Genomic DNA, 18,192 nt, shown 5'->3' on the forward strand with positions numbered 1-18,192 from the left:
AATAGCATAAATAAGGAAGACACAAGAACCTGAAATGTTCATGTTTCTGCAAATCCATCAAAAATTGTGGGTAGGTTTTCATTGTTCATCAAATGCCTAAACAGTACCATTTAATAAATAAAAATATTAATTAAACATTTATTAAATAATTGTATAACTGTGGAGAAATATATATATATATATATATATATATATATATATATATTAATTAAACATTTTACCTTTATAACATTGTGTGTGATTTGAATAACTGTTTCACTAATTATTTAGATACAAATGACATTTATTTGGTAGATGGACAAGGAACATAATTGGCATGATAATTTTGGAGAAAATATACATGATAATTGGGATGAGAATGAAGAGGAGAATTTAGATGAGTGTAGCGAAGAAAATTGGTGGGAAGATAGAGTAGGGCAATTGAATGCTTGGGAACAACGACGGCGAATGGTAGCGGTACAAGTAATTTGTTATGTTGTTTATGCTCTTTATTTGATGGGAGAAGTATTCCGTTCACATTATATAGATAGGCCTATCAACGACATCAATGAAGACAAACAAAGAGCAAGAGAACAACTAATGAATAAACTTGCTTCAAATGAAAATTGTCATGACATAATTCGTATGAGGCCACATGCATTTGCCAAGTTGTGCCATATACTCCGTGGCACTGGTCGCCTCAAGGACAATAAAAATGCTTTAGTCGAGGAGTAAGTGGCTAAGTTTCTCTATATATTAGCACATAATGTGAAAAACCGTGCCATTTGATTTTTTTTTTTGCCAATCCGGTGACACTATTAGTCGTCATTTCCATGACGTGTTAAGACCAATAATCACATTAGAAGAAATTTTTCTACAACAACCAAGTGGTTCAGACGTCCCTCCAGAAATACTCAACAGCAATAGATTCTTTCCGTATTTCAAGGTAACAGAATGTTAAACCACTAATTCACATTATTATATCCACATATGAAAATTATACAAGTGCTTTCAATAATTACAGGACTGTGTAGGAGCAATAAATGGAACTCATATTCGTGTCAAAGTGTTTAAAACAGATGCACCGAGATATCGAGGAAGAAAAGACTACCCAACACAAAATGTCTTAGCAGCATGCTCATTCGACATGAAGTTTACGTATGTTTTACCGGGTTGGGAAAGAACTGCAACTGACTCAAGGATAATTAAAAATGCACTAAAAGAGCGTTAAGATAAACTAATCATCCATACAGGTAATTCAGAGACAATAATATATAGTTTTTAATTTTTAAACAAATAAATGATTTTTTTATTACTTATTGCTATAGGTAAATATTATCTAGTGCATGGAGGTTACATGCTAAACAGTGGGCTAATTACACCATATAGAGGTGTGCGCTACCACTTGAAAGAATACTCATCACGTGCACCAGAGAATATGGAAGAGTTATTTAACCACCGACATTCTTCTTTACGAAATGTAATTGAAAGAATATTTGGAGTAGTAAAAAAGAGATTTCCAATTATTTCAAGTGGGGCAGAAGCTCATTATAGAGTTGACACCGTGACAGAAATTGTATTGGCTTGTTGTATACTTCATAATTATCTAATGGGTGTTGATCCGGATGAAAGATTGATTGCAGAAGTTGATCGCGATCACGTTAATGCTGATCTAGACAATGGACAAAACCTTGATACAAGTAATAATGAAGCAGATGCTATCGAAGGAGCAGCTATAAGGAATTTAATAGCAGCTAGCATGTGGGAGGATTATTTAGGACATGGAGCATAATTATGTTTTTTGTTTTTTTTGTTTTTCGTTTTTCCTGTTTAACTATTTTAATATTTGTTGGTGTCGTATTAGTAGAGCAATAAAACCTCCTACATTTTTATAGTCTATGTGACTTCTCTAATATGGTGAAATTTTTGTGTTAATCTGTTGATGTGATTAATTGTTTCTTATATTTATTTTTCATATGACATTGAAAAATGCAGACTTGGAAAATGATGAAGAAAGCGAATAAAGATATAAATGCAACTGAAAATAAGAATGATGCACTAAGATGGACAGAAGAAATGAATGAAGTATTAATTGATGCATTGTTGGAGCAAGAAGAAAATGGTAATAGAGTTGATGGAACATTCACCTCTACAGCATATTCAAATGTCGTAAAAAAAAATACACTAAAAAAATTGGTTATCCATTTGATAAGGACCACATAAAAAACCGGATGAAAACCTTGAAACTTAACTTCAATACATGCTATGATCTATTAAAAAATTTAAGTGGATTTTCATGGAGTCCAGAAACAAAATTGCTCGGGGCAGAACCCGAAGTTTGGAAGGCCCTTACAGAGGTATGAAATTATTTATAGAACAAATATTGTTGTTATGATTTATTTATTTATAATAAACATTTTGCAGGCAAAGCCATCAGCATCGAAATGGAGGCATACTAAAATAAAATTTTATAAGAAATTGTATGATCTTTTTGCAAAAGATAGAGCTAATGGTGATGGCGCTGTAAGTGCAAAAGAAAAAGTTCAAGGATGGGCAAGAGATGGAAGTTCGAACCAAACTAATAAAAATTCAAACAACAATGAAAAAAATTCTCCCATGAGTGCATCTTCTCAACCAAATTCAGAAGCTGTTACATCTTCAAGGGGTACAAAAAGAAAGGAGTCAGTGATTAATTTATTTGAGAAAAAGTGTGAAGTTATCGGAGGTGGAATTAACAAAGTAACAGAGGCAATCGAGAAGGGAAATCTTGTTGCGGAAAGAGGGCTTGCAATTGCAGAAAAAAGAATTGTTATTTCTGAGAGAGCTCGACCACGTTACTATTCAGAAGATGAAATGTTTGCAGAATTGTTGAACATTGGGGTACCTGAGGAACTTCAGTTGGATGCATTGATATTTCTTATTAAAAGTCAGACTCACAAAAGTGCATTCTTTGCCGTGCCATCTGAGAGACACAAGGATTTGTTGTACAAGATGATGGATGATGCAACCAACCCTTGAATGATTATTATTTTGAAGTCTTTAACTTCAACCAACTCTTGAATGTTTATTGTTTTGGAGTCTTTAACTTCACCGGATTTCTTCTTTTATTTATTTATTTTCATTCTTTGACATTAATGTGTTTTTTTTCCTCATAAGAATGGTGGATTTTAGTTATGTCTTTTGGAATTTTGATTTTGGCAAGTGTTTGTCATTTTAAATGGTTGAAGGCAATTTATGTGACTACAAATGGTGCAATTTTAATAGGAAATAAATATTTGATTGACCAATTGCTCGTAGTAGACATATATGCACTTGTCTAGTGTTTTGCCGACCATTAGCCTGTTTAATATTTATCAACCATTAGCCTGTTTAATATTTGTCAAGTAGATAGTGGGGTACTTTTTTATATTATTATTATTCATGATGAAATATGATTTTATATATATACATATATAAATAAAGCAAACAACAAATTGTCGTGAAATTAATGGTACTATTCAAATGAGTAACAAAGATAATAACTAGAAAAAAAATAATGAAGGGTATAATGGTAAAAATAAATTTAAATTCTATCATCCCTCCCTCCTAACGAACAAAGGAATTTGATAGGTTCTTCTCTTCTCTTCCATCCAACCGAACAAAACAAGAGAAGTTCATAATCTCTTCCCTAGGGATGTCTCATCATTCCCTTCCATCCAATTTTCTTCCTTCCTAACGAACAGAGCATTAGGGATATTTTATACACTTATCCCTACTTTTTATAATCGAAGAGTTAAATTGAACTGAACCACCAAGTATCGATTTAGCACCATTTAAATTTTCTCATTGAAAACGTTCATGTGTCATTATGTGAATCTTGGTTAAAATAATTCATGGGCTAGTTTGGGCTTGTGATTTTTTCATTTATTTTCTTGGAATCAAGGTTTTACACCATTAATGTCAAAACTTTCACTAACGGGTCGGTGGCTTAACGATATCAGTCTCTTATTTCTTAAAAGGAGGTTAGGAGTTCAAGTCTCAGAAAAGGACAAGTATGTGTGGTAACAATTAGGAAAAAAAAAATGTCATGGGCTAGTATGGGCTTGTGATTTTTTTATTTATTTTCTTGGAATCAAGGTTTTACACCATCAATGTCAAAACCCTCACCAACGGGTCGGTGGCCTAACGATATCAGCCTCTTATTTCTTAAAAGGGGGTTAGGAGTTCAAGTCTCAGAAATGACAAGTGTGCGTGAGTAACAATTAAAAAAAAAAAAAAAAAAAAATACACATTCTTTTTGTTTGTGGCTCCGGCAGCAAAGTCATTTTTCATGTGTTATTTTGTGAACTTATGTAGGATGTATAATCATGATAAATAATTCACATATTAACTAAAAATATGCTGGATTAAGTAATTAATAATTGTAGAACTTCACATAACAAAAAATTGAAGGACGCAAAATTCAGTGGGTTAGTACCTCCTATCAATTTTAAAGTGTCAAATTTTGATTCTCTATATTTATTAATCTAATTTATGACAATTCATGCCTTTAAAAAAAAAATAAGAGTAAGTTTTTTTTTTTTTTTTTCCAAACATCAACTAATGTGCTTTACGAATTCAATATTGTGCAACATGAGTATCGTACTGTATCTGCACCCACTTATTTTCAGCGAGTCGAATAAACTACTCTCTCTCGCGCGGGGGCGTTACAAACCGAGTCCGTATACTGAATGAAGGAGCACGAGAGATTCGAATTCACCGGCCAAAGGTAGAAAAGTCAAAGTCTTCGTACGCCAGCTTTGTTTTTTTTCTTCTATGGTCGCTGATCAGCACCACCCAATATTGACCTTTGACACGTTCAAATAAGAAAATAATTGCTTCGTTCAACTTATAAAATGCACTTTGAATCAGTCTTTTTTTTTTTTTTAATTAATTAAATAATTGTTACTTTGCCTATTTATAAGACTGAGAAATTTAACTATCATTCTCTTCTACACAATAATTATTGAAAGATCTCTAGTATTTAAATTGAGTTAAAAATAGGTCGACTTGGTTTTAACATCATTCTATAATAAAAATTTACGATGAAAAAAAAAATCAATCTATTTAAAATAATTTAACGATGGAAAAAGTACTAACATTAATTTGATGGGAAAATAGCTAGAGAGAGAAATGCTAAAGAGAAAAAAAAAAAAAAAAAATGCTGAGAAATGTTGGCATTGTATAAACTTTAACTGATGACCCAAAGAACCGAAATAAAAGTAAATAAACAAATAAAATAAATACAAATTAACTATATTTCGAAAGTCAAATTAATTAGGGTGACGAAAGTAAAATTGAAATTGAAATGGTAAATTATAAGGAATTAAAATCTGAAAAATTTATATGCATCCAACTATAACTCTAAGATCATGAATAGACAAATTATATACTATGATTTTAATGGAGAGGGAGAGAAAAAGAAAGATAGATAGTCTTAGAATTACCCCATCTTCTTAATTACATTACAAAATTAACTAGGATGATCATGTACAAAATATGAGCTAATAATGGAAAATAAAATGAAGAGAAATTTGCAATGTAGAGAAAAAAAAAAAAAACGAAAAAAACCCACCACTTTCTGATTTTCTTGTCCTTGATAAACATTTTCATATGCCCCAAACACCCCAAATCCTCTCTCCAATGAAGCTTACAAGCCTTCTCAACGATCCCTTATTCTCCAACCCCACCTGTCCACCATCCTCACCCTTCACCTCAACACCACCGCCGCAACTCACCTCCACCACCGGTTCCGACTCACCGGAGTCGCGCTGATCCTCGTCGGACACGTTACAAACTCGCTTTCTTCTTTCCTTCTTGATCTTCATGACATCCTTCTTCTTGTTCTTCTGATACAACCTATCTTCATAAGCATCTATGATCTCGTGAATGAGTTGACGGTTAGGTGAGGTGTCCCAACGAGCCCAATAGCTCATATAACACCGGAAGCAGTCGCACTGAAACAGCGAAGGGTGGTCTTTAGAACTACCGCCGCCGCTTCCGCCACCAAGACCACCTTTGCGGGTGGTTTTTTGGTGGCCGGAGAAGTTTTTGGATGTTGGAGAGCAGGAGATGAGGTAGGCCAACACTTCTCTGTCTTGAGGAGAGAGAGCCACCGTGAGGGTGAGAATTGTGGCGGGAAGCAATGATAAATGGTCGGCGATGGCCGGCGGTGATGGATGCACTTTGCCTTTGCTGTAGAGCTTCTTCATGGTCTGATTTTGTTTCAGGCTTTGGTTGTGGTGGTTTTTGTTAGAGCTTCTCTTTGGACTTTGAAGGAGTCTTTCTTTGAAATTCTACTCTCTACTCTATTTTTATATTGTTCTATTTTAGTAAAGAAAGGAAAAAATAAAACTCACGTCTCACGCGCGGTTAAGAGTTTCAGCTTTCCACAAATAGACAATAATGGCGCGTGAGGAGGAATATTCCTCGATATAATTGGACTACATACTAAATTTGATATATATATATTTCTTTCACTTTTTAGATTATTTTTTCCTCCGTATTATTTATTTTTAGTCATATAAAAGGTTAATTAATTTAAGAATATTATACCAAAATAATTTGTTGGGAGTATTTGAAAATTTGAAGAATGTATAGATTAAACTTGTTGTAAGTCCAAAATTATCTTTATTAGAGCCGGATAATAAATTCAAAATATCATTTAGAAATAAATATTTGAGAATCATTGCTATGCCTTTTTTTTTTTTGAATCGCATGTTTTATATAGGGATGGTATTGGGGTGGGTATGGTTGAATTTAGACAACTTTGTATCTGAATGTTGAATTATGAGTAAATTTATACCCGCGGCCTATACCCTTGACGGGTTTAAAGTTCACAAATCATCATACCCACCTCGTAAGGAGATGGGTGTATTTGACCCTACCATGCCGATTTACGTTTTTTATTGTTTTGTTTTTGTTATTTATATAAATAAATTGATAAAAACTATAAATTCTATACCATGTAAGCACATAGTAAATAATGATATATATGTATAAATATGAACACAATAATGTATATACTTATATATATATATATATAATTTTTAATTTTTAAAAATAAAAGTATAAAGGGAGGCACCGGCGTGACAAATGTCTCTCAAAACTTGTCCCAACCCCATAACTTGTGTTAAATTCATGCTCACCTCTACAAAATAAATGATAGATATTCTTAATATTTAGCCATATTTATCTTAATATCTAACCATATTTAGGGTGGAGTCAGAATTTTAGTTTAGAGGCACAATATTAAGAAATATATATATATATATATATATATATATATATATATGTATGTATGCATGTATGTGTGTAATTTGTCAAGTTGGTGGGAAGTGTTGCCAAACAATCTTAGAAGAGCGCGTGGGTTATTGAGAGTGCAATTCATAATTTGGAATAACCAAGGAGAGCCTCGATTGGATCCAGTGGCGTACACTTCTGTAGACTAATGTTTCCCCACTAATATAATAATATTTAATATCCAACTTCTATTTGGGGAAAAAATATTTAAAATAAAATTTTCAACTACTTTGAATTGCGAGTCCAACTTTGGATTCGCATTTAGTCATAATATTCAAACCTAAAAATAAGACCTCTATTATTTTGGTTGCACATGCTTGAGTTCAATCTCAAATTTATACAATTTTAAGTACAATTAGTTAAAAAAAATTCCTACTATCCAGTGTAAAAACACTTATATGTAATAAATGTCAAAGATTAAATTTGTAAACTTGACCTTCTTCCATAATAATTGTCCATATAATTGTGCCTTGTGAAATGTCAAAGATTAAATTTGTAAACTTGACCTTCTTCCATAATAATTGTCCATATAATTGTGCCTTGTGAAATATTTTTGACATGTTATTAATTAGTTATTTGTAATTCAACAATATATTATTTTTGTGGTAGGTTTATACCTACTCCACTTCTTGTCATTGTCCATAAATGAGGATCATATATACTTAACTTACACGTTAATACAATTTTTATCGGAAATGAACAACGTTGTAATTGATATGATAAGCATAGAGCCTTATTAATTTTCCTTAATTTACTCTTATTATTATTGTTATTTTTGGAATTTATACCAACTCCACATCTTCGTCATTGTCCATAAAAGAGGATCATACTTACAACAATAAACGTTAATAAAAAAAAAAAAATCTATTTTATTTAGAAATGAACGAAATGAATTGATATAATAAATATGAAGCCGTTATTATTTTACTTTATTATTAATATTGTTGTTATTTTTGGCATTCACGAGGGCCATGGAATATACAAAAATACAAATAGGTCTCGAACTTAGACAAGAAAGAATTATTAAAAGCATGTGATCCGTATACATGATTGGTTGTTAATTTGAACTTTTTCGGTGAGTCCAAAAAGAATGGAACAAGGTGAAGATAATTTTGAGGTTTCGACAGATTAGGTAAAGAAAAAACTTGTATGTCCCTATGTGTTTAAACTAGTGTTATGATTTTGTTCGCACAAAGATATTGCTAAACGATCCGCACATGTCTTGCTTTTCTTGTTGTCCCATAGTTGTTCTTTAGATTCTCTATCTTTCTCATGTTGAATGCAAAATGCCATATTTTTTATACTAAATTTATATTTTAAGAAGAGATACAATGTCAAAATGTTATATTTTTATCATTTTGGTTTAATGGTGCATTTCATTCAAAACGTTATTTTTTGATACAACAATCATTTCATGTTTTGAGAGCCCATTGTGGTGCATTATTTTCATTTTAACAACTTTTGACAATTTCAAAATATGAAAGGACTTTTGAGATAGCCTATTGGAGTGTCTATTTTTATTCACTTGCTATATTTTGAGTTTGAGAGACCATTTGAAAGCTACTACATTTGAGAATACATTTGAGAATCTCAAAATGTGAGAGTTGGAGTGCCTTATTTTTATCCATCTACTATATATTGAGTTTGAAAGCCTATTTGAGAGGCCATTGGAGATGTTCTAAGAAGTGTGTCACCACTATGGAAACAAATTGTGTTTTAGTCGCCTGAGAAAAATTAAAGAATAGTGATTCGGAGTTCAAAGGTCGGGCAATTTTAACTACGCAAATAATGATTTTGAGTTCAAAAATCAGACACGCACGGACATATATACGTAAGGCCTAGTGGAGACAATTGTCTCCACTGGAATTTTTATTTTCGGTATTATACTTGTGCTTTTTTCTTATATTACCCGGCCCCATTGGAAATATAGAAAAATTTCACTATTGCTCCCCATTAATGGTTTGAATTTTCTTTTTTCTTTATATTGTCAAAGACCGTTCCCTCTCACATAATTTTCTGAATCCGCCCCTAATTCCGACTGATTAATATCAGTGGGACTGATGTCACAAAACAAAAATTATTACCAAACAAACTCTTAGCTGCTTGTTGTGTTCCATTACTCGCTGGTGGGAGCTTTTGGAACAACACTCCTTTCTTCTGTTCTCTCCTTTTTTTTCTTCAAATTAACCAGAAATTTTAATTGAATAATTTTATTTTGTTGGATCAAAATGGTAAGAAATCGAACAAGCAAATAAAAATATAATGAATAACAACAGTAATCTAATAAATATTATGCTCTAATTAAAAGCATACTTACATATAGGCACGAAGAAAACTCAAGTCTCACACTATTACCAAACAAACCCTTAGCTGCTGCTTGTGTTCAACCAGTAGCTAGGACGACACATATCAAAGGAACTCAGATAGAACAGTCTTAACGAGATGATCAGCAACTAAATGATTAGTCTTTTCAGTAGGATGAAATGAATCCCAAAATACATATTTGTTGGCATCCGTGCATGTAAATGGATTATATCGATCACAGGCGTAACCCATCTCAAACATCCCGGTTGCACAACATGCCACTGCTGCCTCATCATATCCTGCCAATCAAGAAACCAAGGATTCATTATAGATCAAACGGTTACAAATGTTTCCACTCTTAACTACAATTTTGGAAAGTTGGAAAAATTTTTACTTTGTAATTCATCGGACGACACACAGCGATCACACGTGTGTGTTGAGTCAAATTCTAGATAAATATTTATATACAAACACTAAATATATCCACTATGATACTTTAAATTCTTCAATGACAAATTTAAGGGAGGGGAAGTTATACAGTTGTCTCAGACAGGAAGTGTATAAATATTTTAGTTCTAGACATGGTCGATCTATAAGAAAAGAAAGAAATAAGTTAAATATTGTTAATACATTTCCTCCTTATTTAGCTAACTACTCCAAAACTTATGACTTAACTAGTGAAAAAATTACTTGGACATGTGATATAACGGTATTTTTTCTCATTTCAAAGTAAAAGAAAGATGATTCAAATCTCCTACAAAGTACAAACGGTGGCCTGAAGTTATTTGCCCCAAAAAAGAAAAAGAAAAAAATTAGTGATAGAGATAAATCATATATATGATCAAACGTGGAGTGGTGATTAAAGGTATTTAATTACCATATGAGGAAGGTTTCTGAATTATCTGCAGGAGAATTTGGTAGGGATTTGATAGGACAACTCTGATCCCTGGTAGGCCCTTGTTTAGTTTTCCCACCAAACCCTTCAATTTGTCATTGAAAGCCAAAGCTACCGTGTTGTAACTCTCCATACATTCATATCCATTCATGAAGTTTGTTGTTCTCTCCAGTGGCAAACACCCCATGGGAGGAAGCCCTCCGAGGGATATTTTCCGAGCTCCTAGACCGTACAAGTTTTGGATGAAACCTTTGGCGATTGAAATGAGAAAATCTTCATACTGGTCTATGGACATCTGCGATTGCCGGTCAGGAAGTGTGTAGTAGTTCTCGAGGAAGTCATTTGTTCCCATGCTCAAAACATACAATGCTTTACTTAATCTATCATTGGCCTTCTTTACACCTAGAAATGCTCTCAGTTTCTTCTGATAATCCTTGTAGTATTCCAGTTCCTTCCACAGTGGTATCACATCCTGTAAGGCATGAATATAACAGTAGAAAGTCAAGCATGATAGACAAACACCGCGAATTAAGAACATAATAAAAATTATTTGGCAGAAAAGTAGACACACACCAACACAGTACAGCATAAAGTCTACTTCCACCGTTAAGATTTGGCGAAAGATTTCACTCTCTCTCTCTCTCTTTCTCACTCTTTGAATTATGGCTTTCAGGTGCTATCTCCAAGCAAACTCCAAAAACCGTAAGAGAAACGGGTCAAAAGCCCCACAAAAAGCCCATTTTGGGTCAAAAAAGAAAAGAAAAAGTGAACCATTATACTACAAAATCAGTGAACTTTTATGCATATAGACAGATATATGAATATTGGGGACTTACTAGTACATCAGCAGTGGCATTGTCATAGCCAGTTCCTGCTGAAGCAAAAGTGACACCATAGGCAAAATCCGATATGTTATACATTGGATCTAAGTAGGCAGGGACGATTGGTTTGAGCCCAAAAGCCCCGGAGATGAAATCAGTAGGAATCCGGCCATTGGAAAATCGCCCGGTTGGCCTACCACCAGCAAAGTTGCGGCCATAAGGCTCAAAATTGCTCCGAGCAATGGTAGGAATCTGATTGTTGTTTCCGGCATCCACGGATGAATCTCCGAACACGATAATAGCGGGAACTTTGGCTTTGCTCTCAGCATGAAGCATTAGGAATTGAGTCAAGAAGAGCCATGACATGACCATGTATCCCATTTCACCTTGTTTTCCAACAATGTTGGCTATGAAGTGTGAAAGAAGGGTTTGTGATGAATAAATAACAGCCAAAATCAATTAAGTGAAGAAGTTTGTTGGGAGCTCTAATTAATAAATGATAGGTGCGTATACTTAAATTCATATGTCAGTAGGACTGACCACACCTAGCATGACTCATTAGACAATGAGGGAAAAAATGAATGTTGCATATTTGGTTGGTAAATGGGACCATCAAATCTCTTCACTTCACGAGCCCAACTATGTGAATTTTTGTGTGTGAGGCAATATATAGAGGCTTCCATTAGTGGTGAACTTACTTTTCTTGCTTTTAGTTAATGCCATTCCTTGAACTCGCGGTCAGTTCTAGAAGGAGGAAAAAAAAAAAAAAAAAAAAATTGGTGGTTTGACAATAACATGTAACTGAAATAAAACCTTTTCTTTTCTTTTGGTAGCGATAACATTAATGAACTATTAGATTTTAATCTAATAATGAAATAGATAGGTGACAACTAACTTGTAACCGAAAGGGTACGTAGTCGATTGAGTACATGATTAATATTGATGTAAGTATGATATGATTTAAATGAAGCAAATTTTAACCAAAGTATGTCAATCAGAAGCTCGAAGCAAAATGAAGGAATGAGCCCCATAATTCTAGCTCTACTATCAAATCATTAATAATGTACCATTGTCAATGTACAACTACCCACTGAATATCAAGAAAGAAAGAAAGGGATGAAGAAAAAGAGAGACAGGACGGGTTCATGTGGATGAGTGGGCGGAAAATGACTAGTTCTTGTAAGTGGCCGGCCATTGAAAGCTTTCAGCAGAAATGGAGGTTAGGGTTTAATGCCTACTTTCTCAAAATAATACCAGGAGTAGATACAACATCCATATATTCCCAAATCCACCATCCAAAACAAATGAAGCAGTTTGAACAAAACTATCAGAAGATTAAAGACTTGATATCACTGAATACGATATCATTGAATCTGACAAATGAGAGTTTCTTTTCAAGAAGATTAAAATAATAATAATAATAATAATACTAGAAGATTTAAAAAAAAAAAAAAAAATTTTTTTGATGGCGTCAAATTATGACCTTATTTGCGCTGTGAGCACTCTACACATCTTTGAATTTCATGCTTCCAACCTGGAGCAAGGAGTCAAAGTAAGTGATTTTCATGCTTCCAATATGGATCGAGGGAGCTAAAAGTATAGTACAAATTTTGCAATCTACTATTAGTACTGCTCCCTACTGTTTTTTTTTTTTTTTTTAATTTATATTTATTTATTTATTTTTCGGGGGTGGGGGTAATGAGCAACCCCCTAAACTGTCCCTTTCTCATTCGTTACTTTCTTCCTCTCCATGCTAACCGTCCCTCTACACGCTACTTTTTCTCTTCACTCTCTCTCTATATCAGAACATACTCTCTGTCTAAATTGTTCCTCAATAAACTCAAATTTGTGTTGCTCTTTCTCTATCCTCTCACTCTATATATGCATATAGAGAGAATAAACTGAAAAAAATTAATTGTTGAAGGAAAATAGGGGTTCAATAAGAATACGAATGGTTAAATGATCTATGATAATCTGCAAAAAATGACTTACGGAAACTTTTTGATAAATTATTTTCAGTCATTTGAAGATAAAATAATTTACATGGAAAATCATTTTCAAAACTTGAATCTTTCAAATACCGAAAAATAATTTCCAAAAAATATTTTAACGGACGCTAAGTTTTATTTTCACTTTTCTGTTTAGTATTTAATTGTATCCTAAATTAAGTGATTAAATAACTAGTGCATGAATTCGTGATGAAACTTGGATGGCACATCATAATTGGATTAGTTAGACTTAAAGGGGAAAAAATTTAAGCGATCCATGAAGACTTCATTTAGCACCAACTTTTTATTTCTACCAAGCGTTTATGCAATGATGCAAGTATGACTTAGATATTGATATCAAAAAAATATTTAATGCAAGGATGACACCATGCCATTTAAATTCACGTGTCACATACTAGTTAATTCTTGGCACCTAATTACATATAAGAATTTCTAGGGTTTCTCTTGCAAGTATACTACTCCAAGAATCTTACATGCAATGTTTTTACATTTTTTTTCTGTTTGGTTGAAAAAACTAACAAAATGTGGGACATCACTCACCCTCGACATGTAGGAATATCAATGCTAAAGGAAAAGACTTAACATGTCTCCTTATCCAAATTAAGTTTGTTTGTAACATTTCCAATTAATTGGTGGCAATCGTGCTTACTCTTCAACTAGGTGTAGAAATGTTCCCATAAGGTCATCGTATTGACAAATTTCGTTTCAATTTATATTATGCACTTAACTTCAAATTTGTTTAACCACTTTTTCGAAGCCAACTCGGTCTTTAGCAAGTCTTCAAAAAACAAATTCATAACGAAGGTGCAGCAGTCGTTGGTTTGCGCGGGTCTAACTTGGTCCAGAGAACACTTGTACCGGTCCATATTCATCTTGGACTATTCAGGTGGAGAATAGTGCAAGACGAAACTTGCTCAGAATCAATTCTAACGTATTAATTTTATGCTATTCAAGTCCTAATTAGATCTAAACTTAACCAAAACACACATGAAACATGAATAATTGAGAAAGTGAAATATTCAATTATTCCATCCTCACATTTCAAATCACTCAATTATTCCAACCTCACATTTGAAAGTCTTGATTTAGGTAGAGATCAATTAAAGCTTTCCATTTGTGTGTAGGAAGAAGCTCTTTAACGCCCTTCACAAACCATATATATATGCCTTAATTTAGAAAGAAACTTTTCCTATAAGTTCAAACATGCATATATCTGCATGCAAATTGATCTATATCAATTTAAATGACAAGCATGTCCAAAGGCACAAGAGCTTTGCTCATCATAGTGCTCGTGACATGCTTGTTCTTGCTCAGTCATGTGACCACGGATGCAAAAACCATTGATTATAGTGTGTTGAGGCATAACCTGCATCGGCCATGCAACAAACAGCATCCAGAAAAATGTGAACGAAAACCATCACATAAGTACGGCAGAGGCTGCATCCGGATAAATGTGAACCAAAACCATCACATAAGTACGGCAGAGGCTGCATCCGGATAAATGTGAACCAAAACCATCACATACTTATGACAGAGGCTCCAATTGAACGTTGTCGATCTCAAGACTTGGCGAAAAACCACCGCAAGAAAATACGGATTAGAGGGCTAAATTTTATTGGCGGCCAAAAATAAGCTGCCATCTAAACGTCCTCTCTGTGCATGTTTTCTTTTCTAGTCTCTCTACTCTTGTGAAAAATGCAGGTGGAAAGGTTGCTCACCCTATAGCGGCGATTTTTTCCGCTGCTATAGGTCAGTTTTGTTGTAGTTAACCCTAGTTAGCTAGCTACAAATCTTTCCCTGGTTTACACTAATTTTGGTTCTGAAAGGTAAGGTTTGATCAAGTATGTTCAGTATTATTGATTGTAATCTGGTTGTTGTTTTTGGCATCCACGGATGAGTGTCCGAACACGATAATTGGCTGAATTTTTTCTCTGCTCTCAACATGAGGAATTGAGTTAATACTTATTTGGAAGATGGGACAATCAAATCAGAAAAGGGGGTCTCTTGACTCTCTTCACTTCACTGGTCCAACTATGTGATTTTGTGTGTGAAAGTTTCACTATGTGAGGCAATATATGGAGGCTTCCTTTACGTGCTAGTGAACTTACTTTTCTTGCTTTTAGTTAATGCCATTCCTTGAACTCGATCGCGGTCAGTTCTAAAAGCAAAATTAAAGAAATTTGTTTGGCAATAACATTTAGTTGAAATTAATCTTTCAAATTAGCTCAGGCAATGTTTGGCAAATTAACCACCATTTTTTATTTTTTTTTGCTCATTTACCAAAAAACAATCCTTTTGTTTTCTTTTGAATTTTGGTTGCAATAACATTAATTAACTACTACAGTATTATATTTTAGTGTACGTGATAGACAAATGGAAAAGAAAACTTTAGATGAGAGTTCTACAAGTGAAAGTTAGAGACATTAATAATATCTAATGTTAATTCGAATTATCTGGAAGAGAGTAAAAAGTCCATACGAAATTGAATCAATCTATTCTATCTTATAATCTTATCATGAAATAAATACGTAATCCTCTCTTGATCGATTTTTAAAAAGATATTTTTGGAATATAGGAGACACGATACTTGAGATGACATTATGTCAACTAAAGGGTCTAGTTGATGGATTACATAATTAATATTGACGATGACTTAAAGATGTTAATATGATATGATTGAAATGAATGAATGAGCCCATTGAAGGTCATCTAATCAAGCATTTATGTAATACTGTACTATCAAATCCATCAATAACAATCTAACAATTTCTAAGTACAAGCGGACAACTACCCACCAAAATATCAATAAGTTCTTGCAAGTGGAAGCAATTGAAAGCTTTTCAGCAGAAATGGAGGTTATGGTTTAATGCCTTCATTTTCAAAATAATACCACAAGTAAATACTAAATCTATATATTTCCAAATCAACCATTCAAAAACAATGACGCAGTTTGAACAAAAGTACTATCAGAATATTAAATGTCTAGAAAATGATATGTTTGAATTTGATGGCTTACCAAAAATTGTAGTTTAATGGGTATTTTCTTTGGCGTTCAAAGTGAAAAGTGAAGGTTTAACCGTGGATTACAGAGAAGAGAATGTTTGGACATAGTTTTTTCGGGAGAGTGTCGAAAGGACAATTTTTCGAGTACAAATGAACCAATGAGCATTACTCGTCACTTTGTTGTGCCCTTTTTTTTTTTTTTTGACTAAATTCCATCATTTAGGGCCTCAAAATCGAGTTTTTCTATCGTATAAAAAGTACGTTGAATATTTCAGAATTTTTGTTATTTATGGCCTAAACAGACACGAATTGTGCTTCAGTAATTTTATTGATTAAGAGTTTTTTATTCTATTTTTTTCATAATTTTTAGCTAAAGTTTCTTTTTAGGTTTATTTTTAGTCACAGTTTCCTTTTTCATTATAAACACATGTATGTAGAGAACAAAATTAGGTATTCAATTATTAATACAATAACTTAAATTTGTGGATTTAAAGTTGTTTCTTAATTCATTGTTGAATATTCATCGCTTCCGCTTAGCCATTTATAACCTTTCTGTATGATTTTAAATTCAAAATGAAGATTAAATTATGGAGATGGAAGGTACATCGGAGTATCTCAGAAGTGTGCTTTATGACGTTCAATCACACTTTGAAAAACTTAAGCGTGTTCTAATCGAACTTCGGAAATAAGCTGGTAAAAGCTTACATAGTTTGGATCACTTTTGACCTATGTTTGGACTCGGTTTAACATGAATAAAATTCATATACTAACCTTAGATAATTTGAAAACCTTAAAAAATGTTTTGAATTTTTTAAAGTAAAAATATAATTTGATAATCTTGGAATATCATTTGATACCTTGAATACTGACGCATGGTGCTGTATTCTGTGAAAATCTTTATGTTTTTTGAAGTCATGGCGTTTTCTATATTTGGAATTTTTTTTTATGATCTGACAGTAACCACTCAACGAGCCCTGAAATCAAGCCTAATTTAATTAATTTCTTCGTTGGGATTTGATTAAGGAACGTTCATAAACGCGTAGCGAAACCATCTTAATTTTTCCGTCACATGTCGTTATTTCTTTTGTACAAAATTTGCATTTATTAATTTGGCTCATCTTAGAGAATCCATCTTAATTTGTTGATCGAGTCTCCACATAATCTTTAAGATAATGGTTTTTCTCAATAATTAAGTACTAAGATTGTCGTTGAATGAGGCATACTGATGTCAAATGCTTACCCTTTAACTAAAAAAAAAAAAAAAAAAAAAAAAAAAATCAGTCATTCTATAATGGAATTAGGCATCCTGTTGGTTTTGTGTGCAATTTAAATGGAAGTAGCGAACTGCAATACTGTTCAACATTTTCTTAGCTGACCAAGTCAATCTTCTCTATATCATAAAATCTCTCAAGGGTCATTGAGCTTTAGCAAGAATTTTATTTGATTGGATACCATTCTCATGTACCCAATATGGATATCTCAATTTCGACCCCCAATTCTATACATATAGATCTCTAATTTTACGGTATAATGTTCCCTAATTTTACAGTACAATGCATTACGTTGTGCAGTAACAAACGACCATGATCACTCACACGTGTACTCATGTCACACGTATGAATGATCGTCACTGTGTATCCTTTTAGGCAAATCATTCACTCACATATACATAAGGGATCAATGTATTAGTTTATCAAGGAAACGGCTCTATACCTCACATTGGAAGTCTTGATTTAGAATGAGATCAATTGAAGCTTTCTATTTGTGTGTAGGAAGAAGCTCTTTCACGCCCTTCACTAATCAATGCCTTAATTTAGGAAGTAACTCTTCCTATCAATTCAAACATGCACATATATATATA

At 33.1% G+C, this 18,192-nt stretch overlaps 2 protein-coding genes across 2 annotated transcripts; both read right to left on the minus strand.

Annotated features, from left to right (window-relative positions):
• Positions 1-5,405: 5,405 nt before the first annotated feature.
• On the minus strand, positions 5,406-6,290 carry LOC132308013 (uncharacterized). Its single transcript, XM_059805956.1, has one exon. The coding sequence runs from the start codon at positions 6,207-6,209 to the stop codon at positions 5,607-5,609; it is 603 nt and encodes a 200-aa protein (XP_059661939.1). The 5' UTR covers positions 6,210-6,290; the 3' UTR covers positions 5,406-5,606.
• Positions 6,291-9,559: 3,269 nt separating this feature from the next.
• On the minus strand, positions 9,560-11,747 carry LOC132308014 (GDSL esterase/lipase At2g04570-like). Its single transcript, XM_059805957.1, has 3 exons — positions 11,335-11,747; positions 10,481-10,970; positions 9,560-9,902 (listed from the first exon to the last, which is right to left on the minus strand). Exons 1-3 carry the CDS (start codon positions 11,698-11,700, stop codon positions 9,709-9,711), a joined length of 1,050 nt encoding a protein of 349 aa, XP_059661940.1. The 5' UTR covers positions 11,701-11,747; the 3' UTR covers positions 9,560-9,708.
• Positions 11,748-18,192: the final 6,445 nt, after the last annotated feature.

The sequence above is a fragment of the Cornus florida genome, unplaced genomic scaffold (genome assembly GCF_030987335.1).
Source record: "Cornus florida cultivar Cherokee Brave unplaced genomic scaffold, ASM3098733v1 CherokeeBrave_3.0.0_Hap2_Chr05, whole genome shotgun sequence".
In the NCBI taxonomy this organism is placed as follows: domain Eukaryota; kingdom Viridiplantae; phylum Streptophyta; class Magnoliopsida; order Cornales; family Cornaceae; genus Cornus; species Cornus florida.

Excerpts from the sequence above, each read along its gene's own strand:
- LOC132308013 (XM_059805956.1), bottom strand. The coding sequence starts at position 6,209 with ATGAAGAAGCTCTACAGCAAAGGCAAAGTGCATCCATCACCGCCGGCC.
- LOC132308014 (XM_059805957.1), bottom strand. The coding sequence starts at position 11,700 with ATGGGATACATGGTCATGTCATGGCTCTTCTTGACTCAATTCCTAATG. Across the intron at positions 10,971-11,334 it reads ATGCCACTGCTGATGTACTA|GATGTGATACCACTGTGGAA; the intron begins GTAAGTCCCCAA and ends CATGCCTTACAG. Across the intron at positions 9,903-10,480 it reads TCAGAAACCTTCCTCATATG|GATATGATGAGGCAGCAGTG; the intron begins GTAATTAAATAC and ends CTTGATTGGCAG.